The sequence below is a fragment of the Ornithorhynchus anatinus genome, chromosome 2, assembly GCF_004115215.2.
Source record: "Ornithorhynchus anatinus isolate Pmale09 chromosome 2, mOrnAna1.pri.v4, whole genome shotgun sequence".
In the NCBI taxonomy this organism is placed as follows: domain Eukaryota; kingdom Metazoa; phylum Chordata; class Mammalia; order Monotremata; family Ornithorhynchidae; genus Ornithorhynchus; species Ornithorhynchus anatinus.
The window spans coordinates 4828766-4856263 of NC_041729.1; the positions used below are offsets into that span (position 1 = coordinate 4828766).

General features: G+C 62.2%; 1 protein-coding gene across 2 annotated transcripts; it reads right to left on the bottom strand.

Moving 5' to 3' along the window:
- Positions 1-1071: 1071 nt before the first annotated feature.
- On the bottom strand, positions 1072-27498 carry WSB2 (WD repeat and SOCS box containing 2). Of its 2 annotated transcripts, none has more exons than XM_029057904.2 (9): positions 27399-27498; positions 15363-15531; positions 12470-12711; positions 12255-12386; positions 11383-11483; positions 8091-8263; positions 5612-5725; positions 3282-3389; positions 1072-1982 (listed from the first exon to the last, which is right to left on the bottom strand). In XM_029057904.2, the coding sequence occupies exons 1-9, from the start codon at positions 27430-27432 to the stop codon at positions 1820-1822; spliced, it is 1236 nt and encodes a 411-aa protein (XP_028913737.1). In that variant the 5' UTR covers positions 27433-27498; the 3' UTR covers positions 1072-1819. The 2 variants fall into 2 exon arrangements, with proteins under 2 accessions (XP_028913737.1, XP_028913738.1); XM_029057905.2 differs by lacking the exon at positions 1072-1982 and adding an exon at positions 1991-2373.

Here is a 27498-nt window from a genome sequence, read left to right on the forward strand (position 1 = left end):
GGCACCGCCGTCCCTCCCGTCTCCCGAGCCCGTAACCTGGCCGCTCTCCTCGACTCCCCTCGCTCGTTCGACCCACGTATTCCATCCGTCGCTAAACCCCGTCTGCGCCACCTTCACAACATCGCTGAAATCCGACTTTCCACACAAACTGCAACCCCGTAATCCAATCGTCGACCCCCCCGCCTGGATGACGGCATCGGCCTCCTCGCTGACCTTCCGACCTCCCGCCTCTCCCCCCTCCGGTCCCTACCTGGCTCCGCTGTCCGGATCGTCTTGCTACAGAAACGTTCGGGACACGACACCCCCCTCCTCAGAGATCTCCAGGCGTCGCCCATCCACCTCCGCATCCAACAAAAACCCCTCGCCCTCGGCTTCCGAGCCGTCCGTCCCGCGGCCCCCTCCTCCCTCCCCTCCCCCTCCCTCGCGGGCCGCGCGCTCCGCTCCTCGGACGCCGCTCGCCTCCTCCCTGTCCTCCATCTGGCCCGTCCCGCCGTCGACCCCCGGCCCGCGTCCCGCCTCCGGCCCGGGACGCCCTCCCTCCTCAAATCCCCCAGACGGTGACTCTCCCCCTCTTCGAAGCCTTCCCGAAGTCCCATCTCCTCCAAGAGGCCTTCCCTGACTGCGCCCTCCTCTCCCGCTCCCTTCCGCGTCCCCCCGACTCCTTCCCTTTGCTCTTCCCCCGCCCAGCCCCACGCCACCTCGGCCCCTACCTGTCATTTCATTTATTTGCATCGACGTCTGTTTCCCCCGCCTCTACCCCGCGAGCTCTTTATATGGCAGGCAGTGTCACCGTTTATTGTTGCACTGTACTTTCCCAAGCGCTCGGTACAGCGCTCCGCGCACGGTAAGCGCTTAATAAACAGGACCGAACGGAGGAACGGACTCGGGATACGCCACGGGCGAAGAAAATACGTCCCGTTTCAAGGAACGCCTCTCCCGGGGGGACGGGACCGGGACGGGCAGAGTCCGGATTTAAAAGAGGAGGAAGGATTACGGTCTCCGGTGAAAGGAGACCGGTCCGAGTTTTAAAGCTAGCCGTTGCCCGATTGAAGAAGTCACACGTGAAACCGCCCTGGCTAAATCTTGTGGTTTTCAATGCCCACCGAGAAGCCACGATCGGACCTTAACATCCATTTAGGGAGCACAAATAAATATTTCGCTAATTCACAGCAATCCACCGCACAGGTTCCGTAGCCACATCGGAGGGACGGTCGTGCCATTTGGAAGACGTCCTTCCCGTGTTTTCACAAACATAACATCCACCGTTTAAAAGCCCAGTGTCGTCACCCTTCTCCGGCCCCCTTTCTGAAGACCCCCGCGCCCCGAGGATCCAGTTCAAGCCGAGCTTATTTCCGTCAGGTGGTCGCACCGCCCCGCCGCCCCCGTTTTTACACAGGGGGAGGAGGGGGAGACGTCAGAGAGATCTATAAATTAGAGTCCCCTCGTCCAAGCGGCCGTCCGGCCCCGACCGCGGGAGAGTGATTCAGAGCGGGGAACCGTCGCCGCGTTTCCATCCGGTCCGACCGGGGCCGTGGATCGGGCCGGGGAGTTGGATCTCCCCGAGGCCGCCGCCTCTCCGCCGCGCCGGGGAGCTTCTCGGCGGCCCCGGTTCCTCTTCCGAACGGACGACCCGTGGCCGCCCCGCGTCGGGACGACCCTCGAGGGAAGAAGCGGCCGGGGACACGGTTTCCCGGGGCGGGGGACGATGTCGAACGGCGACCGGGGCCCCGGACGGCCGTCCCCTCGGTCTCCCCGCTCCGTGGCGGGGCGGGCGTCCTCCCGGGAATTCCGCCGGAGGCTCCGGCCGCCGGGGTCGGGGCTAGAAGGTCCGATAGGTGAGGAATTCTTTCATCTTCTTGGGGATCGGCAGCGCCAGGACCTGGTAGGTGGTGAGGAAGCGGCGGATGGCTCTGCGGCACAGGTGCTTCAGGGAGGACAGGGCCCTGGGCGCCGTCCAGAACTGGACGTGGCCGTCTCTCGTCCTGCCGGGAGAGACGCGGACCCGAGCGCTGACGAGCACCGTCACGGTGACGCAAGTCGAGCCCCGACTCTGTGCCGGGCGCCCTTCTAAGCCCCGGGGTGGATCCGCGTTAACGGGATGGGGTGGACCCGGTCCCCGGCCCCCGTGGGACTCGCACTCTGGATCCCCGTTGTCCAGAAGTGAGGCGACTCGGCCAAGGTCACGCAGCGGACCGGGCCTCCGACTCCCCGGCCCGGGCCCTACCCTCTGAGCCGCGCCGCTAAGGTCCGCCCTCCGACCCTCACGCTTTCTCCCGAGGCGGCCTCAAACTAGGTACTGGGTTGGGGAGATGATGATGATAAGGACGATGACTGCTGTATCTGTCTTCATCCCCATTTTACAGATGAGGTAAACTGAGGAACAGAGAATAATAATAATAGCGGTGGTATTTATTAGTAGTAATAACGTCGGTATTTGTTAGGCGCTTACTACGTGCAGAGCACTGTTCTGAGCGCTGGGGGAGATACAGGGGAATCAAGTGGTCCCACGGGAGGCTCCCAGTCTTCATCCCCATTTTCCAGATGAGGGAACTGAGGCCCAGAGAAGTGAAGCGACTCGCCCACGGTCACACGGCTGCCGAGTGGCAGAGTTGGGATTCGAACCCCTGACCTCTGACCCCCGAGCCCGGCTTCCTTCCACCGAGCCACGCTGCTTCTCTAAGCGCTTAACCTGATTAAGCGCTCACCGGGTGCCAGGCACCGTCCTAAACGCTTGGGTAGATACAAGCAGATCGGGTTCGGGCACAGTCCCCGGCCCACGTGGGGCTCCCCGACTTCATCCCCCATATTACAGATGAGGTAAACTGAGGGACAGAGAAGAAGAGGAAGAATGGTGGAATCTGTTAAGCGCTCACTAGGCGCCAGGCACCGTCCTAAACACTTGGGTAGATACAAGCACAGCGGGTCGGTCACCACGGTCCCCGGCTCACACGGGGCTCGCGGTCTCGACCCCCATTTTACAGATGAGGCAAACCGAGGGCCAGAGAAAGGGAGGCAACTCGCCCGAGGTCACGCGGCAGACGGGCGGCGGAGCCGGGATTAGAACCCACAGCCTTCTGACTCCCGGGCCTGGCTCTCCGCACAGAGTCACGCTGCTTCCCCTTCGAGCGCCTTTCGCCACGTCGCCGACGTCAAACTCTTCTCTCGGAAAATTCCACCCTCTCCCTTCCCCCCCAGAGCAACCGGGCTCTTCCAGGCAGAATGAGAATAAGAACCATACTCATGGCATCTGTTCAGCGCTCGGCGGGGCGGGAGGCACTTACCCGGTGGCGACGATCCCTCCGTGGGGAAAGAACGTGCAGCACAGGCCGTTGGTCATGGGAGCGAACGCAATCGGATCCCTCCGCTCCAGGGCCCAGATCCGGAGAAATCTAGGGGGAGGGGAAACCGTCACTTCCTCGGGGACGGAAGCATCTCCTCGCCGGAAACTCCTCCCGGCACGGAATCGCTTCCCCTCTTCCGAGCCCTACTGAGCGCCCACCTCCTCCGGGAGGCCTTCCCGGACCGCGCCTTCCCTTTCCCTCCGTCCCTCCTCCTCTCCCCATCCCGACTCCCTCCGCTCTCCCCCCTTCCCCTCCCCACAGCTCCGGTGTATATTTCTCTATATTATTACTCTATTTTATTAATAACGCGTCTATATTTTTGATACCATTCATCTATCTGACGGTACCGACGCCCGACTCCTCGTTTCGTTCCGCTGTCCGTCTCCCCCTTCTAGACCGCGAGGCCGTCGTCGGGCAGGGACGGTCTCTTATCTGTTGCCCAACTGTCCATTCCAAGCGCTCAGTCCAGTGCTCCGCGCACAGTAAGCGCTCCATAAATACCGCCGAATGAACTATCTCCTCTACACTAGCAGCCCGCGAAGGGCGGGGGAACGGGTCCGCTCGTTCTGCTGTGCCGCGCTCTCCCGACCGCTCAGTCCAGCGCCCCTGCACGCGGTAAGCGCCCGACAGGTACCATTTATCCATCGCCTCATCGGGCGCTCCTCGGTACGGACGTATCGCCTCTAACCTGGAAGCTCGTTACGGGCAGCGGATGCGTCTGCTCACTCTGTCGTTCTGTCCTCTCCCGAGCGCTCAGTACAGCGCTCGGCATAGAGCGAGCGCTCAATAAATACCATCGTCCTCTCCCAAATGCTCAGTCCAGGGCTCTCACATAGTAAGCGCTCAAAAAATAACAACAGTAGTAATGTTGATGGTAGTTGTTCAGCGCTTCCTATGTGCCAAGCACCGTTCTAAGCGCCGGGGTCGATACAGGGTCATCGGGTTGTCCCACTGGGGGCTCCCAGTCCTCATCCCCATATTACAGATGAGGTCACTGAGGCACAGAGGAGTGAAGTGTCTCGCCCAAAGTCACACAGCTGACAAGTGGCGGAGCCGGGGATTAGAACCCACGACCTCCGACTCCCAAGCCCGGGCTTTTTCCACCGAGCCACGCTGCTTCTAAAATACCACTGTCCTCTCCCACACGCTTAAGTCCAGCGCTCTGCACAGAGCAGGCGCTCCATAAATACCGCCGTCCTCTCCCCCAGGCTTAGTCCAGTGCCCTACCCACAGTAAGCGCTCCATAAATACCGTCGTTCTCTCCCACGCGCTAAGTCCAGTGCTCTGCACCCAGTAAACCTTCAGTGATGATGATGATGGTATTTGATAAGCGCTCCCTGTGTGCCAAACACTGTTCTAAGCGCTGGGACGCATACAAGGTCATCAGGTTGTCCCACTTGGGGCTCACGGTCTCCATCCCTATTTTCCAGATGAGGTCACCGAGGCCCAGAGAGGTGAAGTAATAACGTTGGTATCTGTCAAGCGCTTATTACGTGCAGAGCACCGTTCTGAGCGCTGGGGGAGATACGGGGTCATCGGGTCGGCCCTCGTGGGGCTCCCGGTCTCCATCCCCGTTTTCCAGATGAGGTCACCGAGGCCCAGAGAGGCGAGGCGGCTCGCCCAAAGTCACGCGGCTGACACGCGGCGGAGCCGGCATTAGAACCCAGGACCTCTGACTCCCAAGCCCGGGTTCTTTCCACTGAGCCACGGCTGCTTCTCTAAAATAAATACCAATTCATTCATCTGTTCATTCAATTGTACTGAGCGCTTACTATGCGCAGAGCACTGTACTAACCGCTTGGAATGGACAATGTGGCAACAGAGAGAGAGGATTCCCTGCCCCGACACGGACTCACCGTCTAAACCCCGGCGATAACGATGGCATTTGGTAAGCGCTTACTCTGTGCCAAGCACTGCTCTATGCGCTGGGGGAGATCCGAGGGCATCGGGTTGTCCCCCCCGTGGGGTTCACGCTCTTCATCCCCGTTTTACAGACGAGGTCACCGAGGCCCAGAGAAGTGAAGGGACTGGCCCGGAGTCATCGCTAAATACCACCGATCGGTTGAGTATGGGACGAGCCGATGACCCCGGATCTCCCCCGGCGCTTAGGACGGTGCTCTGCACATAGTAAGCGCTTAACAGATACCAACGTTATCGTTATTATTATTATTATTATTATTAAATAAGCCTGGGGCATCCGCTAAGGGGCATCGGGTCGGACGGGGAGGGGATCCTTCCCTCCTACGGGTCGTCGGCCTCCGGACCTTTACCTGTCGTCCGCCACCGTGGCGAGATACAAGCCTTCGGGGGAGAAGCACACGGACCTCAGGGAGCCGGCGTGGACCTCGCCGCCCACGTCCGCCACAGGGCGGGCGGCCACGTGGCTGCGGAGGAAAGGATAACCCGTCATCGTCGGCAGCGCTCCGTGCATTGGGGTCGCGACACAATCTCCATCCCCGTTTTCCAGAGGGGGAAACTGAGGCCCAGAGAGGGGGAAGGGACTCGCCCGAGGCCACCCCGCAGACCGGCGGCGGAGTCGGGGTCAGAGCCCGTCACCTCCCCACTCCCGGGCCCGGGTTCTAGACGCCCCGCCGGGCCGCCGCCGCTCTCTGAGGCGACGGCAGGCCTCTAGAGCCGAGGCCGGCGGGAGGCCGCTCCAGGCGACCGTCCGTGCGCTCCGTCGACCGTACCCATCGTTCATTCGATAGTATCCAGCGAGCGCTTCCTATGTGCGGAGCACCGTACTAAGCGCCTGGAATGGACCCATCGGCAACCGACGGAGACGGCCCCTGCCCGTGGACGGGCTCACGGTCTAATCCGGGGGAGACGGACGGACGAGAACAGCAGCGATAAACAGATCGAGCGCTTCCTCTGGGCACAGCACCGTACTAAGCGCCCGGGAGAGTCCGAGGCAGCGCTAAACGGACCCCTTCCCCGCCCGCAACGGGCTTACGACGCCGAGGGTCGCGCCGCGGGACGTAGGGCGTTCCTTCTGGGACAGGCCGGACCCGCAGAACCACGTTGGGGAAGTTCACGATGATAATGTCGGCATCTGATAAGCGCTTACTATGTGCCGAGCGCCGTTCTAAGCGCTGGGGGAGATACAGGAGAATCAGGTTGTCCCACGGGAGGCTCCCGATTCATTCGATCCGTTCCAGCCTATTGATTGACTGAGCGCTTACTACGCGCAGAGCGCTGTGGGACAGAAGCGGAATCGCCCCCCTCACCCGCAACCTGGAGGTCATTTATTTCTGTTCATAATAATGTTGGTATCTGTTCAGCGCTCACTATGTGCCGAGCACCGTTCTAAGCGCTGGGGGAGATAGAGGGGAATCGGGTGGTCCCACGGGAGGCTCACAGTCCATCCCCATTTTCCAGATGAAGGAACGGAGGCACCGAGAAGCGAAGCGACTCGCCCGCGGTCACACAGCTGACAAATGGCCGAGCCGGCATTCGAACTCGTGACCCCCGACTCCCAAGCCCGGGCTCTTTCCACTGAGCCGCGCCGCTTCACCTCGGTCTCCCCCTCTAATCCGGATGGTCCTCGTGGGCAGGGATGTGTCTACCGACTCTGTTGTGCCGGGCTCTCCCGGGCGCTTAGTCCGGCGCTCTGCACCCGCTGAGCTCTCGATCGATACGATCGACTGATCGCCTCAAGACGAGAACCGGGGCAACGAGGTCGCGGAAAGACCCCGGGCTCGGCTCCGCCGTTTGCTCGCTGGGCGGCCTCGGGCGGGTCACGCAGATGCGGGCCTCGGTTTCCTCCCCTTTAAGTGGAGATCAAAAATCCCTCTTCTCCCGCCCTGGTCTTTTTTGAGCACTTAGTGCAGGGCGCTGTACTGGACGCTCGAGAGACCGGGATGCACCAGGGCGGGCAAGGCCCGTTCCCCGCCGCCAAGCGCTCGATGAAACCCCAAGCGGCGGGGGCTCAGCGGCCAGAGCCCGGGCTTGGGAGGCGGACGTCCTGGGTTCCAATCCCGACTCCACCCGTCGGCTGTGTGACTTGGCGCTTCACTTCTCTGTTCCTCGGTTCCCTCATCTGGAAAACTGACCGGAGGCCCCGGATGGGACAACCTCATCACCCTGTATCTATCCCAGCGCTCGGAACGGTGCTCGGCACCTCGTCAGCGCTTGCCAAATACCGTTATCGTCACCGAGGAAGCAAGGGAACGGAGGATGGAACGAGGCCGCGCTGCGCAAGGAACGGCGGGGCTCGGGGGACCCCGGCCCCTCGGGCCTCCCCCTCCCCGCCGCTTCCCCCTGGACCGGAAGCTGCTTGCGGGCGGGGAACGTGTCCGCCGTTCCGCTGCACCCTCCCAAGCGCTCAGTACAGTAAACGGCGGGCGCTCCGGCTCGGTGGGAAGAGCCCGGGCTCTGGAGTCAGAGGCCATGGGTTCGAATCCCGGCTCGGCCACTCGTCAGCCGTGTGACTTTGGGCGAGTCGCTTCACTTCTCGGTGCCTCAGTTCCCTCAGTCTGGAAAATGGGGATTAAGACCGTGAGCCCCACGTGGGACGACCCCATTTCCCCCGTGTCTCCCCCAGCGCTCAGAACGGTGCTCGGCGCCTAGTAAGCGCTTAACAGATACCAACATTACCATTACTGTTATTAAATCCGACCGAATGGATGAATTTCAAGGCAGGTTTCCTTAGTCCCCTCCACCGGCCCCGAATCCTCCGGGAAAGGAGAGCGGCCGGGCCCGGGGGGGGGGGGGGGGGGGGGGGGTCCTCGGGGGTCGGGGGGCGCTGACCTGAGGGTCCGCAGCCTCTCTCCGGTGTAGGGGTCCCACATGATGACGTCGGTGTCGTAGGAGGCGGTGACGAGCAGGGCGGAGTCGGGGGAGAAGTCGCAGGAGACGACGCTGCTGCGGTGGCCCTCCAGCCTCCGGATGAGCGTGTAGGACCGCATGCTCCACAGCAGGGCCTGTGGGGACCCCCGGCCTCCTCACCGTCCGCACCGGGGGGGGCCGCCGCGGCGGGGGCCGAGGCGGGCGGGAGCCCCCCGGGGTAACGACCATCGTGCCGGTAATCACGCGATGGGATTCGGTGATCGCCTACCACGTGCCGGGCACTGTAATACTCATAACGACGGCGTCGGCTAAGCGCCGACCGTGTGCCGGGCACCGTTCTGAGCGCCGGGGGAGACACGGGGTCATCGGGTCGTCCCCACTTGGCGCTCACGGTCTTCATCCCCGTCTTCCGGAGAAGCGAAGCGACTTGCCCAGAGTCGCCCAGCTGACAAGCGGCGGAGGCGGGATTAGAACCCACGGCCTCCGACTCCCGAGCCCGGGCTCTTGCCACTGAGCCGCGCTGCTTCTCTAGTGATGGTCTGTGTTAAGCGCTTACCCCGTGCCAAGCACCGTGCTGAGCGCTGGGGGAGATACGAGGCGATCAGGTCGGCCCCCGGGGGGCTCCCGGTCTTCATCCCCATTTTACAGAGGAGGGAACTGAGGCGCAGAGAAGTGAAGCGACTTGCCCGAGATCCCACGGCAGACGAGCGGCGGAGGCGGGATTAGAACCCACGGCCTCCGACTCCCAGGCCTGTGCTCTATCCACTAGGCCACGCCGCTTCTCTACTAAGCGCTTCGGGTCAGTCCCCGTCCCCCGGGGGGCTCGCAGATCTTCATCATCCCCATCTGACGGACGAGGGCACCGAGGCCCAGAGAAGCAGTGGCCTGCCCCAGGTCGCGCAGCGGGCAAGCGGTGGAGCTGGGATCGATAAGCGCTTACTACGTGCCAGGCGCCGTACTAAGCGCCGGGGTGGAGACGAGCAGACGGGGCTGGACACGCTCCCCGTCCCACGTGACGCTCACCTTCTCCACCCCCGCTTCCCCGATGGGGGAACCGAGGCCCGGGGAGGTGCAGTGGCTTGCCGCGGGCCACGCGGCGGACGGGTGGCGGAGGCGGGATTAGAACCCGTGACCTTCCGAGTCCCAGGCCCGGGTCCTAGCCACTAGGCCATCCCGCTTCTTGGGCTTTCTGGGGGAGGAGGGATTTAACCGTCTCCCAGGCCGCGACGCGGGCCTCTCTACCAGTCGAACGGTCGAGCGGAAAACCCGCTCCTCCAACGGCCAGACCGGATTTTCCGGGTTTTCCGTCCGAAATTCCACAGCGAGAACCAAGGGGCCTCGGAGTTCCTCTCCCTAGCCCGGGAACATTCAGGGGATGTCTCTTCCCGGAGCCGGGCCTCACTGCTCTCGCGCCTGGGAAGCGGATCCCGTTCTCGGGGAAACGGCAAGACCGTGAGCCCTTCGCGGGCAGGGAATGTGTCCGTCTACCGCTTTGCCGTCCCCTCCCAGGCGTCGAGTACAGCGCTCTGCACGTAGTTAGCGCTCGACACACAGAGAAGCAACCTGGCTCCGGCGGAGAGAGCCCGGGCCCGGGAGCCGGAGGTCGTGGGTTCTAATCCCGGCTCCGCCGCTTGTCAGCCGGGTGCCCTTGGGTGAGTGGCTTCACTTCTCTGGGCCTCGGTTCCCTCGTCTGTAAAATGGGGATGAAGACCGTGAGCCTCACGGGGGACGACCCGATGCCCCCGTATCTACCCCAGTGCTTAGAACGGTGCTCTGCACAGAGGAAGCGCTTACCAAATGCCATCGGAGAAGCAGCGTGGCTCAGTGGAAAGAGCCCGGGCTTGGGAGTCAGAGGTCACGGGTCCGAATCCCAAGCTCTGCCACTTGGCAGCTGTGGGCAAGTCACGTCACGGGGCCTCGGTTCCCTCATCTGGAAAATGGGGGTGAAGACCGTGAGCCTCACGTGGGCCGACCCGATGACCCGGGATCTCCCCCAGCGCTTAGAAGGGTGCTCGGCACGTAGTGAGCGCTTAACAAATGCCAACATCATTATTATTATATGCTCGACCGAGTCCAAACAAGCCTAGTCACCGGGCCTCCCTCTCGTCTCTCCCACCACCCGCCCCTCGCTCACGTCCTCCCCCTTCTCATCGCCGCTTCCCCCCTGCTTCCAGGCCCTTGGGGCAGCCCACCTCCTCCAGGAGCCCTTCCCTGACTCATCCCTCACCTCCCCACCCTATTTTCCCCGTCCCCGTCCCGCCCCCGGGGGAAGCGCCCCGGCCCCCGGCCCGCCTCCGGCCTGGGTCGCCCTCCCTCTTCACATCTGACAGACCGTCATCTTCCATTCACTCATTCAACCGTATTTATTGAGCGCTTACTATGTGCAGAGCACTGGACTAAGCGCTTGGAAAGGACAATTCGGCAACAGGTAGAGCTTCCGAGCACACCTCCTCCGAGAAGCCTTCCCCGACTAAGCCCTCCTCTCCTCTCCTCCTCGAGGCTCTGAGCTCGTTGTGGGCGGGGACTGTCACTCTTTATTGTCGCCCGGTACTTTCCCAAGCGCTCAGTACGGCGCTCGGCACCCACTAAGCGCTCAGTAAATTCGACCGAATGAACTGATTCCTAAGCGCTTGGGTGTCGACCGCCTCGCCCCGACTGCGCCTACGCCCACCTCGCTCGTGCCCTCGCTTCTTTGAACGTCTTTGTCGCGCCCCTCTCCTCCGCTGGATGGCCGCCGGCTCGGAACTCTACGACCCAATTATCTTGTATCTCCCCCGGCGCTCAGAACGGCGCCCGGCACATAGTAAGCGCTCAACAAATACGACGATTAGTATCATTACTGTCCCGGGGGCTCAGCACGCTGCTCGTCACAGAGAAAGCGCTCAACAAACACCGCCGATCGATTCTTCGCTGGTCGGGGGCGGGGACACGAGGGGATCCCCCCCGCCCCCTCCCAGATGAACAGAAGGGGCAAGGGGAAGAGGCCGCGACTCGGACCGTGATGATAACAACGATGGTATTTATTAAGCGCTTACTGTGTGCCGAGCGCCGCTCTAGGCGCTGGCCGCGGGGGCGGGTACGAGGTCATCAGGTGGTCCCGCGTGGGACTCCCGGTCTCCGTCCCCCTTTTCCGGAGGAGGCCGCCGAGGCCCGGGGCAGTGGAGCGACTCGCCCGAAGTCGCCCCGCTGACGGGTGGCGGGATTAGAACCCGCCACCTCGGACTCCCCGGGGCGGGGGCTGATTTGTACTCACCGACTTCTCCCCGGCAGCCGAACACAGCATGCTGCAGTCGGGGGAGACGGAGCAGCAATACACCCACTGCAGGTGGCCGAGCAATACCTGTATCTGCTTCCCTGCCGGACGGAGACGGACGGAGAGAGAGAGAGAGAGAGAGACGGAGAGACGGGCGGGCGTGAGCCCCGAGCCCCGGCGCGACCGGAGGAAACGGCCTTAACGTCTCGGCTCCAATTCCCCGTTTCCCGTGCGGGGGCCGGGCGATTCCTCGTTCTTCCGTTCCCCTCCCGGCCGCTCTAACGTCCCCTGTCCTGCCTCGCTTCCCCCTCTAGGCCGGAAGCTCGCTGCGGGCGGGGAATGTGTCCGTTCCGCTGTCCTACAGGACTCTCCCGAGCGCTCAGTCCAGTGCCCCGCACCCGGTAAGCGCTCGCTAAATACGCCCGACTCCTATCGACCGTGTTCGACGACGACGGCGTTCGCGAAGCGCTTACCGCGCGCCGAGCACTTTTCTAAGCGCCGGGGTCGGTCCCGGGTCGTCCCCCCGCGGGGCTCTCGGAGTCTTCACCCCCATTTCCCAGAGGAGGTCGCCGAGGCCCAGCGAAGTGACTCGGCCAAAGTCACGCAAGTGGCGGAGCCGGGATTAGAACCCGCGACCTCGGACCCGCGAGCCCGTCCTCCCTCCACGGAGCCGCTTCTCTTTTGAGCGCCCGCTGCGTGCAGAGCACTGGACCGAGCCCCCGGGAGAGTACGACCTAACGACCGTCGGGGTACGCGCCGAGCGCTCACTATGGGCCAAGCGCCGTTCTAAGCGCCGGGATGGATACGGGGCGGTCGGCCTGTCCCACGTGGGGCTCCGCCGAGCTCCCCCGGACCCCCCGCCCGTCCCTTACCCTCTCGGTCGAGGTCCCAGATGCGCAGGGTCTTATCGCGGGAGGCCGACACCAGGATCAGGCTCCCGTTGGGCGCGAAGCTGAGGTCTCGCACCACGTCCTGGTGTCCCGACAGGTTGTGGAGGAGCCGTCCTGCGGGGCGGGTGGCGGGTTCGAGGACGACGGAGCCGTCGGCCGGGGGTGCCCCCTCCCCCCGTCCCCGGGGTCCCGCTTACCTGCGTGCACCTCCCAGACCTTGATGTGGCCGTCGCTGAGGCCCGTGGCCAGGAGCGGGCCGGGAGCCCCGGACGCCGCGGGGCGGCGGGTCCACGGCTTCCTGCCGGGCGCGGCGGGCCAGGGGCTGAAGGCCAGGCCCCACACCATCTGCCCGCAATCCAGCGTCTTCTCCTTGGGGCCGCCTCGCTCTCTGCCCTCCGCTTTCCGGCTCTTGGCTTCGAAGCTCCTGGGGGTGCCGAAACTGGGGGGGGGGGGGGGGGGGCGGGGCGGCGAGTCCGTGGACCCCTCCCTCTGGAGTCCCCCCGCGCCCCCACCCGCCCCGGCCCTCCTCTCCCCGCTGCTTCTGCCCTCTTCTCCCTCTCCTGACCCTCCCGTTCCTTTCGGGGGACGCGCCGAGCGCCCGCGGCGGGGCCGGCGCCGTTCCGAATTCACGGCGGGCCGGGCCGAAACCGCCCCACCCCCCCCCCGGCCTCTCCCCTCTCCGGTCCGCCCTCCGCTCCGCCGCCCGGATCGTCGCTCCGAAACCTCCACGGGGGCGTCGGGCGGACCCGTCGGGTCCCTCCCGCCCACCCGAGGGAAACAGCGAGGCCCGGCGGCCACGGCCCGGGCGGCAGAGGACCCGGACCCTCGTCCCTGCTCCGCAGCTGCTCGCTGTGTGACCTCGGGCCAGTCGCCTGGCGTCTCTCTACCCCTTTCCTCATCTGTACGACGGGAATTCGATCCCCGTTCTCCCTCCTGTGGGACGGGGACCGCGGCCGGCCTAACTCCCACCTTCCCCGGCGCCTGGAGCGGCGCCTGACCCAGAGTCGTCGCTTAATGGATGGCATTATCATCATCCGCTCTCTTCTCCCCCCGCCCCCCGGCTCGCGCTCTTCGTTCCCCTCCTCCTCCCCGACCTTTTATTCACCCCCCGTTCGCCGCCTGGGACTTCCTCCGGCTCCCTCCGTCTCCAGGCCTCTTCTCCGATCACCCCTCCTCCAGGACACCGTCCCCGATTCATCTCTCACCTTCCCCCCCCGAGATAATAATAATGATCTTCGTGAAGCGCTCGTTACGTGCCGAGCACTGTTCCGAGCGCTAGGACAGACGCCCGGTCATCACAGCGGGCCCCGTCCCCGTCCCCCATGGGGCTCGCGGTCTCAACCCCCGCTTTCCGGACGAGGGAACTGAGGCCCAGGGAAGTGAAGTGACTCGACCGAGGTCACCCAGCAGCCGAGAGGCGGAGGCGGGATTAGAACCCCCGTCCCCGGCTCCCGGGCCAGCGCTCTCGCCGCCGGACCGTGCCATCTCAGCGCTTCCCCCACCACTAAGCGCTTATAATAATAATAATAATAATGATGATGATGTTGGTATCCGTTCAGCGCTTACTACGTGCAGAGCACCGTTCTAAGCGCCGGGGGAGATACGGGGTCATCGGGTCGTCCCGCGTGAGGCTCGCGGTCTTCGTCCCCATTTTCCAGATGAGGTCACTGAGGCCCAGAGAAGCGACTTGGCCAGAGTCACGCAGCTGACAAGCGGCAGAGTCTGGATTCGAACCCACGACCCCTGCCTCCCAAGCCCGGGCTCCTTCCACTGAGCTTAGCATTCACAACTTCCCGCGGCGCTGACGTCCGCAGCCCACACACCCCGTTACTTAACTCCTCTTCCCTTTTCCTTCTTCCTCGTGTTTAGCGTCCGTCTCCCCGCCCCAGACCATCAGCTCCCTGACGACGGGGTTCAGATCCACTCTCTCCACTGTACCGAGCTCGCCGGAGCGTTCGGTCCAGTGCCCTGCCCCCCAGAACGCTCCTAGAGGCTCTGGCCTCTATCTGTACTGTACCGAACGCTCCCGAGCGTTCGGGGTAGCGCCCTGTAGATCGTAAGGTCTCTGAGGGCGGGGGTGGTGTCCGACGAACCCCGCCGTAGTCTCTCAAAGCGCTCAGTCCACCGTTCCGCACCCGGGGGTTGCTCAGTAAACACCCCTGATCGATCGACCTCCAGCTCCTGCATCTGACCGGGGGGGGGGGGGGATAACTGCGATAATAATGACGGTATTCGTTAAGCGCCTACTACGTGTGAAGCACTGTTCTAAGCGCTGGGGTGGACCCCGGGCAATGGGGCCGTCCCCCGTGGGGCTCGCGGCCTCGATCCCCATCTTTCCAGACGAGGTCACCGAGGCCCAGGGAAGCGAAGCGGCTCGCCCGAGGCCACACAGCCGACGGGCGGCGGAGCCGGGATCAGAACCCACGTCCTCCGACTCCCAAGCCCGGGCTCTTGCCACTGAGCCCCGCTGCTTCTTCTGGGACGGTGAGGGCCCGGGACGGTGGCCGTGACTGAGCCGTGCCTGGCTTTCGTTCATCGATCGTATTTACTGAGCGCTTACGACGTGCAGGGCGCCTTTCCTTTCACGTAGTAAGCGCTCAGTCGACGCTATCGCTGCTACCGCTCTCCTCCGTCAGAGCGGAAGCCGCCTGCGGGGTCGGGAACGTGTCACCCGCCTGGATTGGGCTCATGACGGTGGGCGCTCAAAATCCGGCGTTTAGTACGGTGCCCGGCTCACAGTAAGCATAATAATAATGATGATGGTGGTATCCGTTCAGCGCTTACTACGTGCAGAGCACCGTTCTAAGCGCCGGGGGAGATACGGGGTCATCGGGTCGTCCCGCGTGAGGCTCCCGGTTAATCCCCGTTTTACAGACGAGGTAACTGGGGCCCGGAGAAGTGAAGCGACTCGCCCGCGGTCACACGGCTGACAAGGGGCCGAGCCGGGAGTCGAACCCACGACTCTAACCATCTAACCCTCTACCCAGGACCACGATCACGACCTCGCTAAACGCTCGTCCTCCTCCCCTCCCCGGCAGCCACCCCCGGCTCCCCCCCCCGCCGGCCGGGGGTCAGCGGGAGACCACTCACAAGGGCTCGTCGAGGGGCCACGGGATGAGCTTGACGAGGCAGTGACCCTGAGACCAGGCGAACCAGGCGGCGTCGGGGGAGAAGGCCACGCTCCACGTCTCGCAGCTCGACTTCCAGTCCAGCCGGTGCGGTCGGCCCGGCTTCAGCTCCGCCAGCAGCACCGGGGCCTCTGGGTCACCCCGCCGGACACGGCATCGGGAATCGGCGGCGGGGAGGCGGGGAAGGGAGGGGGAGAAGGGGCGGAGGGAAGAGAGAAGACGGGGAAAAAGGGAAGGGAAGAGGAGAGAAGGGGGGGGGAGAGAGAGGGAGGGAGGGAGGGAGGGAGGGAAGAGAGGGAAGAAGTGAAGGGAAGAGACGGACAGAAGAGAGGGAGGGAAGAGAAGGAGGGAAGAGAGAGAAGAAGAGGAGGAAAGAGAGGGGAAAGAGGGAAGGAAAGAGGGAAGAAGGGAAGGAGAGAAGAGAAGGAGGCAAGAGGGAGGGAAGAGGAAGGAAGAGAAGGAGAGAGAGGAAGGGAAGAGGAGGGAGGGAAGAAGAGGGAAGAGAAGGGGGGAGAAAGGGAGAGGAGAGGAGGGAAGAGAGAGAAGAGATAAAAGAGAAGGAGGGAAGAGAGGGAGGGAAGAGAGGGCGGAAAGAGAAGGAGAGAGAGAGGGAGAAAGGAGGAGGGAAGAGAGAGAGGAACAGAGGGAGGGAAGAGAGGGAGAGAAGAGAAGGAGAGAGGGAAGAGAGAAAGAGGGAGGAGAGAGACGGATGGAGGGAGGGATGAGAGGGAGAGGAGAGGAGGGGGAGGGAAGGATGGAATGGAGGGAGGGAGAGAGAAGCACTGATCATTCAGATGTCCCAGATAATAATAATGTTGGTATCTGTTCAGCGCTTACTAGGTGCCGAGCACCGTTCTAAGCGCTGGGGGAGACACAGGGGAATCAGGTCGTCCCCCGTGGGGCTCCCGGTCTTCACCCCCATTTGACAGATGAGGGAACTGAGGCACCGAGAAGTTAAGTGACTCGCCCAAAGTCGCACAGCTGACGAGTGGCCGAGCCGGGGTTCGAACCCATGACCTCTGACTCCAAAGCCCGGGCTCTTCCCACTGAGCCACGCTGCTTCTCAGCCACGCTGCTTCTCCCCAGCAGCAGGAGCGATGCTAACGACAGCACACTCCTCCCCCCACCCCCACCCCCACCCCCGTTCAAAGCCTTACCGAGAGCTCCCCTCCTCCGGGAGGCCTTCCCGGACTCAGCCCTCCCTTTCCCTCCGCCCCTCCTCCCCTCCCCGTCGCCCCGACTCCCTCCCTCCGCTCTACCCCCTCCCCGCCCCACAGCACTCGTGTATATCTGTACCTATTTATTCTGCTATTTATTTTATTAATGGTGTGTACACATCTATAAATCTACTCCTCTCGACGTTGTTAATGCCCGTCCACTTGTTTGGTTGTCCGTCTCCCCCTTCTAGACCGTGAGCCTGCTGTCGGGCGGGGATCGTCTCTATCCGTTGCCAGATCGCACTTTCCGAGCGCTCGGTCCAGTGCTCGGCCCACAGTAAGCGCTCGATAAATGCGACCGAACGGAAGAACGGATGACAGGCGGACGACGGGCGGGCGAAGCGAACCCCCGGCCGCCCCCGGAGAACGATCCACGCCCGTCGGCCCGACTCCGCCCGGCAGTCGATCCGGGGGCGGCCAAACAACCCAACCGCGACCCCGGCTGACCCTCGCCCCGGAGAGGGCCCGCGCCCTCCGTCCTCCCGGGATTAGAACCCGGCTCCCGCGACTGCCGGCCCCGAGCCCCGCCGCTTCCCACGACGGCCTTCTCCGCGTCCGCCCAGGCCCCGCCGGGTCTGCGCCGGGAAAGCGGGAGAGGCGGGTTCGGGCTGCGAGAAGGGATCTCTTCCCTGTCTGGACGGGAGGACTGTGGGAATCTCCCATCTCGGACGTCTTTACGACAGCATGAACCGTCATCGACGGCGTCTACCGTGCGCCCGCGGCGGGCGGAGCGCTGTACTGAGCGCCCCGAAGAGTCCGACACGACAGATCGGGCAGCCCCGTGCCCCGCTTACCCTCCTCTTCCAAGAGGCCTTCCCGGACTAGGCCCTCGTTTCCCCTTCTCCCGCTCCCTCCCGCGTCCCCCCGGAATCCGCCCCCTTCATCCCCCCTCCCTCGGCCACAACGGGAGCAGCGCGGCTCAGCGGAAAGAGCCCGGGCTTGGGAGTCGGAGGTCACGGGTTCGAATCCCGGCTCTGCCACTTGTCAGCTGGGTGACCGTGGGCGAGTCACTCCACTTCTCCGGGCCTCAGTGACCTCATCTGGAAAATGGGGATGAAGACTGGGAGCCCCACGTGGGACAGCCCGATGACCCCGTATCTACCCAGCGCTTAGAACAGTGCTCTGCCCAGAGGACGCGCTTAACAAACACCAACATTATTATTTATATTAATCTCCGTCTCCCCTTCCCGTTTGGAAGCTTTCTGTGGGCAGGGAACGGGACTCCCAGCTCTTATACCGTCCTCTCCCAGCGCTCTGCACACAGTAAGTGGTCGGTGCATACCACCGATGGATCCGTTACGGTCTAGGCGGAGAGAAAAGCACATTTCCCACCCCCCGGTTCTTCCGGTCAGGGTTTTCACCTCGGCCCCGGTTGGCCTCCCCCCCGCCAGATTACGTACGAGGCGCGAAATAACCGAACTTTTCTGAAACCGAGTCGCCCGGAATGAGAGTTATAATCTAAAGAAAGGACCTCGGGTGGTATGGTGATACGTCTTGAGCGCTTCCCATGTGCCCGGCACGGTAAGAGAAGCGGCGCGGCGTAATGGCTACAGCCCGGGCCTTGGAGCCAGGAGGTCACGGGTTCTAATCCCGGCTCCGCCGCTTGTCAGCTGCGTGACCTTGGGCGAGTCGCTTCACTTCTCTGAGCCTCAGTTCCCTCATCCGGAAAATGGGGATGGAGACCGCGAGCCCCACGGGGGACGGGGACTGGTTCTGACCCGATTTGCTCGAATCCGCCCCAGTGCTTGACTGGGTGCCCGGCACATAGTAAGCGCCTAACAAATATCAGACTAATAATTATTATTACTGAGCACGGGAGTAGATAGATAGTCCACGTGCGGACTCCCATTAAAAATTATAATTATGGTCCTCGTTAAGCGCTTATTACGTGCCAAGCCCCCCTTTCTCAGCTCCCCCTCCCCATCGCCCCAATTCACTCCATTTCCCCCCCCCCCCACAGCTCTTGTGTATAGATGGACATATTTATTATTCTATTTATTTATATTAATGCCCGTTTACTTGTTTTGATGGGTATATAGTCTATAATTCTACTCATTTATATTGACGCTCTTGATGCCTGTTTACTTGTTTTGTTGCCTGTCTCCCCCCTTCTAGACTGTGAGCCCGTTGTGGGCAGGGACTGTCTCTCTTTATTGCTCAGTTGCACTTCCCAAGCTTTTAGTCCAGTGCTCTGCACACAGCGAGTGCTCAATAAATTCATTCATTCAATAGTGTTTATTGAGCGCTGACTATGTGCAGAGCGCTGTACTAAGCGCTTGGAATGGACAAATGGGTAACAGAGAGAGACGGTCCCCGCCCCGTGACGGGCTCCCGGCCTAATCCGGGGAGACGGACGGACAAGAACGATGGCGGTAAACAGAATCGAGGGGATGAACGTCTCATCCAAACAACGGCAAGTAAATAGAATCGAGGCGATGTACATTTCATTAACAAGATAAATAGGATAATGAAAATATATAATAATAATAATAATGTTGGTATTTGTTAAGCGCTTACTTTGTGCAGAGCACTGTTCTAAGCGCTGGGGTAGATACAGGGTAAACAGGTTGTCCCACGTGAGGCTCACAGTCTTCATCCCCATTTTACAGAGGAGGGCACTGAGGCACAGAGAAGTGAAGTGACTCGTCCACAGACACACAGCTGACAAGGGGCGGAGCCGGGGTTCGAACCCATGACCTCTGACTCCCAAGCCCGGGCTCTTTCCACTTCGAGTGGACGAGTACAGTGCCGAGGGGAGGGGAAGGGAGAGGGGGAGGAGCGGAGGGAATGGGGGGAGGAGAGGGTTCGGCTGCGGAGAGGCGAAGCGGGGGGGGTAGAGGGAGCGGAGGGAAAAAGGGGGGAGCTCAGTCCGGGAAGGCCTCTCGGAGGAGGTGAGTCTTAAGTAGGGTTTCGAAGAGGGGAAGAGAGGGAGTTCGGCGGAGGCGAGGAGGGAGGGCGGCCCGGGACCGCGGGGGGACGCGGCCCGGGGGTCGACGGCGGGACGGGCGAGACCGGGGGGACGGCGAGGAGGCGGGCGGCGGAGGAGCGGAGCGTGCGGGGTGGGCGGTAGAGAGAGAGGAGGGAGGAGAGGTAGGAAGGGGCGAGGGGATGGACGGCCTCGAAGCCTACAGTGAGGAGTTTTTGTTTACTGAATGAATAAATGAAGCCCTGTTCTAAGCGCTGGGGTAGATGCAAGTTAATCAGGTTGGACAGAGTCCCCGTCCCACGTGGGGCTCGCAGTCTCCATCCCCATTTTTCAGATGAGGAACCTGAGGCCCAGAGAAGTGAAGGGCTTAGTACAGTGCTCTCGCGCCCAGTAAGCGCTCGATAAATACAAATGAACGACTGAATGGTCTCTGTCTGTTGCCGAATTGTACTTTCCAAGCGTTTAGTACAGTGCTATGCACACAGTAAGCGCTTGATAAATACAAATGAATGATGGGTCTCTGTTGCCGAACTGTACTTTCCGAGCGTTTGGTACAGTGCCGTGCACGCAGTGAGCGCTCGATAAATACGACCGAATGAACGAACGGTCTCCGTTTCTTGCCGAACTGTACTTTCCGGGCCTTCAGCACAGCGCTCTGCGCACTGTAAGCGCTTGGGAGAGTCCAGTCCGACAGAGCGGGTGGACGACGTTCCCTGCCCGCAGCGAACTGTCCGCTCCTTCTCTTCTGTCGTCCGTCTCCCCCTTCTAGACTGTGAGCCCGTTGTTGGGTGAGCGATGGTCTCTACCTGGTGCCGGACTGTACTTTCCGAGCGATCAGTACGGTGCTCCGCAGACAGTGAGCGCTCAATAAATACCACCGAATGGGCTGGCGGTCCGCGGTATTTTCCGAGCGCTCGCCGTGTGAAGAGCACTGTACTAGGCGCTGGGGAGAGTCCGATCCGACAGTCGGGCGACGCGCTCGCCGCCCACCACGAGCTGGCGGTCTGCGGTATTTCCCGAGCGTTCACTATGTGCAGAACACTGTACTAAGCGCTGGGGAGAGTCCGATCCGACAGCCTGAGTCTCCGTGAGATTCTCGATTCAACCTTTCTCTGCCAGAAGAGCAGCTGCCGGAGAAGGAAAACCAATTTAGGGAGAAATCTTGGAGCCCCAACTAAGAACGATGCAGCCTGGTGGGGTGGCTAGAGCCCGGAGCTGGGACTCAGGAGGTCACGGGTTCTAATTCCGCCTCCGCCGCTTGTCAGCTGTGTGGCCTCGGGGCCAGTCGCTTCGCTTTTCCGTGCCTCGGTTCCCTCATCCGGGAAATGGGGATGAAGACCGCGAGCCCCCTGCGGGACGGGGACCGTGTCCGACCCCATTTGCCCGGCACATAGTAAGATTAGTACAGAGCCTGGCACGTAGTAAGCGCTTCACAAATCGTGGCTCTGTGGAAAGAGCCCGGGCTTGGGAGTCGGAGGTCATGGGTTCGAATCCCGGCTCTGCCACTTAATAATAACAACGTTGGTACTTGTAAAGCGCCTACTATGTGCCGAGCACCGTTCTAAGCGCCGGGGGAGATACGGGGTCATCGGGTTGTCCCACGGGAGGCTCACAGGTAATCCCCATTTGACAGATGAGGTCACTGAGGCACAGAGAAGTGAAGTGACTCGCCCACAGTCACCTAGCTGACAGGTGGCAGAGCCGGGATTCGAACTCTTGACCTCTGACTCCCAAGCCCATGCTCTTTCCACTGAGCCACGCTGCTTCTCTGCTGACTGTGGACAAGTCACTTCACCTCTCTGTGCCTCACTGACCTCATCTGTAAAATGGGGCTGAAGACCGTGAGCCCCACGGGGGACAACCTGATGACCCCGTTATCTCCCCCAGCGCTTAGAACGGTGCTCTGCACATAGGAAGCGCTTCACAAATACCAACATTATTATTACTATATAGTAAGCGCTTCACAGATACCTTTATCATCATCAGTCTGACTTTGGGCCAATCACTGGACTCGACACAAGACGGTCAGCTCCGGACCCGGTCCCCGGCCCCCCCGGGCTCCCGCTCCAAGGGGGATGGAGAACGAGGTCGCCCGTCCCCACTTTACCCATGAGGAAACTGAGGCACGGCCTGGTGGCAAGAGCCCGGCCTCGGGAGTCAGAGGACGCGGGTTCTAATCCCGGCTCCGCCGCCTGTCCGCCGCGGGACGGCGGGCGAGTCGCTTGGCCGGGCCTCGGTCGCCTCCATCTGTAAAACGGGGATGAAGACGGGGCGCCCCACGTGGGACGGGGACCGTGTCCCACCCGATGAGCTTGTAACTACCCCAGCGCTTAGAACAGTGCTTGGCACGTGGCGAGCGCTGAACGGACGCCATCGCCATCATCACGCGATCGACGCCTGTCTGCTAGTCTCGTTGTCCGTCTCCCCCCTTCTAGACCCGTGAGCCCGTCGTCGGGTAGGGACGGTCCCTCTCGGTTGCCGAACTGTACTTTCCAAGCGCTTAGGGATGGTCTCTGTCGCTGAACCGTACCTGCCAAGCCCTTGGTCCGGTGCTCTGCACACGGGAAGCGCTCAGTAAATACGATCGACTGAATGAATGATTTATTCATCGAACGGATTCATTCACGCATTCGACGAACGCGAGCTCGCTCCCGCCGACGGACCCTCTGACACCCGGGGGGCAGCGTGGCCTCGCGGGAAGCGCGGGAGCTTGGGAGTCGGAGGACCTGGGTTCTAATCCCGGCTCCGCCCCCCCCCCCCCCCCCCCCGCCCGTCCGCTGTGGGGCCTGGGGCGAGTCACACAATAACACCAAGAGATGATAGAATAATGGCATTTGTCAAGCGCTTAGTATGCGCCGGGCACCGTACTAAATGTTGGGGTGGATGCAAACAATTCCGGTGGGACCCGGTCCCCGTCCCACACGGGGCTCACCGTCTCAATCCCCATTGTCCAGATGAGGTCACTGAGGCCCAGAGAAGTGAAGTGACTTGGCCAAGGTCACGCAGCAGACGAGTGGCGGGGCCGGGATTAGAACCCACGACCTTCCGACGGCCGGGACCGCGCTCCGACACTGCTCCACGCTGCTGCTCTGGGCCTCGGTCTCCTCATCTGGAAAACGGGGATGAAGACGGTGACGGGGACGGTGGCCGCCCTGATCAGCGTGTATCCAGCCCAGCGCTCAGTACCCCGGCGGGTAGACAGTGAGCACTTTGACACCATTTAAAGAATAGCAATAATAATAGTGATGCTAACGTTGGTATGGGTTAAGCGCTTACTATGTGCACGGCACTGTTCTGAGCGCCGGGGGAGACGCAGGGGAATCAGGTTGTCCCTCGTGAGGCTCCCAGTCTTCAACCCCATTTTACAGAGGAGGGAACTGAGGCCCAGAGAAGTGAAGCGACCCGCCCACGGTGGCCCAGCTGACGAGTGGCAGGGCCGGGATTCGAACCCACGACCTCCGACTCCCCAGCCCGGGCTCTTGCCACTGAGCCGCGCTGCTAGTAGGCACTTAAGGCAATGAACAGGACTGGAAGCAACAGTTAATCGGCGGTAGGTACTGAGCGGTAACTACGTGCAGAGCACGGTCCTAAGCGCTCGGGAGAGGACAATAACACCAGATTGGGTTCCCGCCCCGAAACGAGCTTCCGGTCTAGAGGGGGAGGCAGACACTCTGATAAAATAAATTACGGATAAGCACGGAATCCCAAGAGAGACCCTTCCAACTGAGGAAAAGGCGAACAACGCGGAGAAAGAGAGTCCTCGGCCGGAGCCCGTTCGGCGTTTTTCCAGCTGGAGAGCAAAATAGGCAGGAAAAGGAAATAATAACAATAATAATACTAATAATGTTGGAATTTGTTAAGCGCTTCCTATGTGCAGAGCACTGTTCTAAGCGCCGGGGGAGATACAGGGGAATCAGGTTGTTCTTTAGGGGAGGAGCAGGGCGGCCTTGGAGGAGGAGCACCGTAGCCTACTGGAAAGAGCGAGGGAGCCTCGGAGTCAAAGGACCTGGGTTCTCAACCCGGCTCTGCCGCTTTGCCGTGGGACCCTGGGCGAGCCACTTCTCCGTGCCTCGATTTCCTCATCGGCAAAATAACAACTGCAATAACACGGTATTTGTTGAGCGCTTACCGTGCGCCAAGCACTGTACTAAACCCCGGAGCGGATACGAGCAAAGCGGGTTGGATCCGGTCCCTGTCCCGCGTGGGGCTCCCGGTCTTCATCCCCGTTTTCCAGACGAGGTGACTGAGGCCCAGAGAAGTGACTGGGCCCAGGTCACCCAGCAGACGGGCGGCGGGGCCGGGATTAGAACCCATGACCTTCTGACTCCCAGGCCCGGGCTCTTTCCACTAAGCCACACCGCTTCTCTACAATGACTCGATCCCTGATCTCCCGCATCCTTAGACTAGGAGCCCCAGGTGGGACAGGGATTGCGTAGAGAGGCAGTGTGGCTCAGTGGTCACGGGTTCCGATCCATCCATTCGTTCATTCAATAGCATTTATCGAGCGCTTACTATGTGCAGAGCTCACTGTACTAAGCGCTTGGAACGAACAAGTCGGCAACAGATAGAGACGGTCCCTGCCGTTTGACGGGCGCACGGTCCCGGCTCTGCCGCTTGTCAGCTGGGTGACCGTGTGCCAGTCACCGCACTTCTCTGTGCCTCGGTTCCCCCGTCTGTAAAATGGGGATGAAGACTGGGAGCCTCACGTGGGGCAACCTGATTCCCCCGTATCTCCCCCAGTGCTTACAACAGCGCTCTGCACGTAAGTTAGCGCTTAAATACCAACGTTATGATTATTATTATCGCGCCTGGGCCGCTTAACCTGAATCTACCGCTGCGCCCGGCGGAGCGTAAGCGCTTAAATGCAATTATCATCGTTATCCGTAGCTTTACGCGGCCCGTCGGCTATCTCCCCAACGGCCAGAGAAGGCTTAACGGGGCCCTGCCGAACACCCGACTCGGCCACACAGAGGAGATGCCAACTCCCGAATCAAGGAGCGCCGACACCCAGGGGAGAGCCCAGATTTTAAACCCCCGGCTCCCGGCAATCCCTCCCCTCGCCTGCTCGGCGCACGGTGAGCGTTCGAGCCCGTCGTCTTTCCCGGGCGCTGTACTAAGCGCTCCGCGACCCCCGACCGCGTGCCTCTCTGCCCGCCCCTTCGCCTCCCCTCAGCTGAGCCCCCTTTCCCTCTGCTCCGTCCCCCTCTCCCTTCCATTATATAAAAAGTATATTTTCCTATAATCAAAATATATATATATTTTGATTCCCCTATTTATTTTATCGACGAGGCGTCCCTCCCCTTCATTCTATTCATCGCGATTGAGTCGCCTTGTTTTTGTCCGTCTGCCTCCCCCGATCGGACGGCGAGCCCGTCGACGGGCGGGGACGGTCTCTATCTGTTGCCGAACTGTCCCGTTCCAAGCGCTTGGGACGGTGCTCCGCACCTAGTAAGCGCTCACTAAATCCCACTGAATGAACGAGAGGAGTGCGACGGAAAGCGTCTACCTTCGGCCTGAACGTCTAGTTCCCGTCCAGCCCGGCTTGGCAACGTTCGTATTTACGTTCAAGGTCCGTGGGCACAGGGAGGCCATTCATTTGCTCTGGAATTTGAAGGCATATTTTCCGACCCCATCCCCCCGCAGAAAGAAGAAAGGGAAAAGGAAAAAGAACCGCGGGAGAAGGCGATGGGTTTCAGAAGTCCGTCGGTCAGCCAGTCGTCTCTCCCGAGCGCTCACTCCGCGCAGAGCGCCGGGGAGAGCACCGTACAGCACGACGGGGCCGCTCCCTCTCCGCGACAATAATGTTGGTATCCGTTAAGCGCTCGCTACGTGCCGAGCGCCGTTCTAGGCGCTGGGGTAGACACGGGGGAATCGGGTCGTCCCACGTGGGGCTCACGGTCTTCATCCCCATTTGACAGATGAGGGAACTGAGGCACCGAGAAGTGAAGCGACTCGCCCAAAGTCACACGGGTGACAAGTGGCCGAGCCGGGATTTGAATCCACGACCTCTGACTCCAAAGCCCACGCTCTTTCCACCGAGGTCGTCGGACCCGCTGACTCGCAAAAGAGACGGGTTGCGATTTCCGCGAATCCACGTCCCTTCTCGCCCGAAATCTATTTTAGGACGCAAACCCAACGGAGGACGCCCGGAAGCAGGCTGTCGTAAATGAAAATCTGGCATCCTGGGCAGAGGACTCGGTAAATGCAGTCGATCCGACTCGATCCCGTCGAGGGGACGCAATCTAAACGCCCAATCTCCCCGCTCTAGACCGTCGGTTCCTCGACGGCAGGGATCGCGCCCACGGCACCGTCCCCTCCCAAGTGCTCAGTACAGGGCTCTGCACCCGGGAGGTGCTCAACAGAGATCACCGACGGCCAGAAGTAACCATTTATGGCCAAGGGACTCGTGGAAACCCACAGAACGGAGGCTGCTCCCAAATGAGTAGGTGCGAGGGAGGTAGAGGGCGGGGAAAGAAGGGGACAGAGAGGCTGGGGGGGGAAACTGAGGCCGGGGAAAGCGGCCGGACCCAGGTGGCCCCGGAGTCCCGGAGGGCAGGGCGGCAGCGGGGCTCGGTGGCGACAGCCCGGACCCGGGAGCCGGAGGCCGCGGGTTCTAATCCCGACTCCGCCGCCTGTCCGCCGGGTGACCTCGGGCGAGCCGCTTCGCTCCTCCGGGCCTCGGTGACCTCATCTGTCGAACGGGGATGAAGACCGGGAGCCCCACGGGGGGGGCGACCCGAGGACCCTGTATCCATCCCGGCGCTCAGCGGAGCGTTCGGCACGTAGCATGCGCTTAAAAGAGATCCCATCATTATTAAAGGGTGGCCGGCACCGGGGCCGTTTTCTCTCCCCAACGAGAAGGCGGGTTCGCTGCCGGCCCCGGACCAAAGCTAGGAGGTTGCAGGACGTCCCGGGGGTCTCGGGGGTCTCGGGCTTCCGGACGACCTGGTGGGATGAGGCCGGTCCGTCCCCGTGGCCGCCTCCCCTCCCATCTGGGGACGTTTCCTCAGAACCGGGGGGGGCGGGGGGGGCTTGGGGGGGAAAGGAGGGGAGAAGGGGAAGGAAGAGAGGGGCCGGGGGAAAGGACGGGATGCCTGGGCAGGGGAGGAGGAGGGAGGCTGGGGAAAGGACCCCGGGGGCAGAGGGGACAGACAGAAGTGGGGGCGAAGGAGGCTGGGGAGAGAGGGAGAGGCAGAGACAGAGGCTGGGGGGAAACTGAGGCTGGGGAAAGAGGGGGACAGACAGGCTGGGGGGAGGACAGAGACCTGGGGGGGACAGAGGCCGGGGAAAGAGGGGGACAGAGAAGCTGGGGGAAACTGAGGCCGGGGAAAGAGGGGGACAGAGAGGCCGGGGGGAAACAGAGGTGGGAGGGAAATAGAGGCCGGGGGGAAACTGAGGCTGGGGAAAGAGGGGGACAGACAGGCTGGAGGGGGGGACAGAGGTGGGAGGGAAATAGAGGCCGGGGGGAAACTGAGGCTGGGGAAAGAGGGGGACAGACAGGCCGGGGGGGGGGGGGGACAGAGGTGGGAGGGAAATAGAGGCCGGGGAAAGAGGAGGACAGAGAGGCCGGGGGGAAACTGAGGCCGGGGAGAAAGAGGGGGACACACAGAGAGGCCGGGGGGGGAGAGAAAGAGGGGGCGAGACAACGGCCCCGGGGGAACCGGGGTGGGGGAATGATGATGACGATGCTATTCGTTAAGCGCTTATTATGTGCGAAGCACTGTTCTAAGCGCTGCGGGGGACAGAATGAAAGGGGAGGGGGAGGAAGCAGGGCGTGGGAGAGGAAGGGAGGGGAGGGGAGGGGAGGGGAGGGGGGCAGGCTGTGGGGGGCGCTGGGTGGGGGGTCCGGACTGACCTCCGGCCTGCGCGGGGGAGGAGGGCGGCTCCATGGAGCAGCGGGGCCTCCGGGGGCCGGGTGCGAGTCCTGCGGGGGCCGGGTGCGAGTCCCGCGGGGG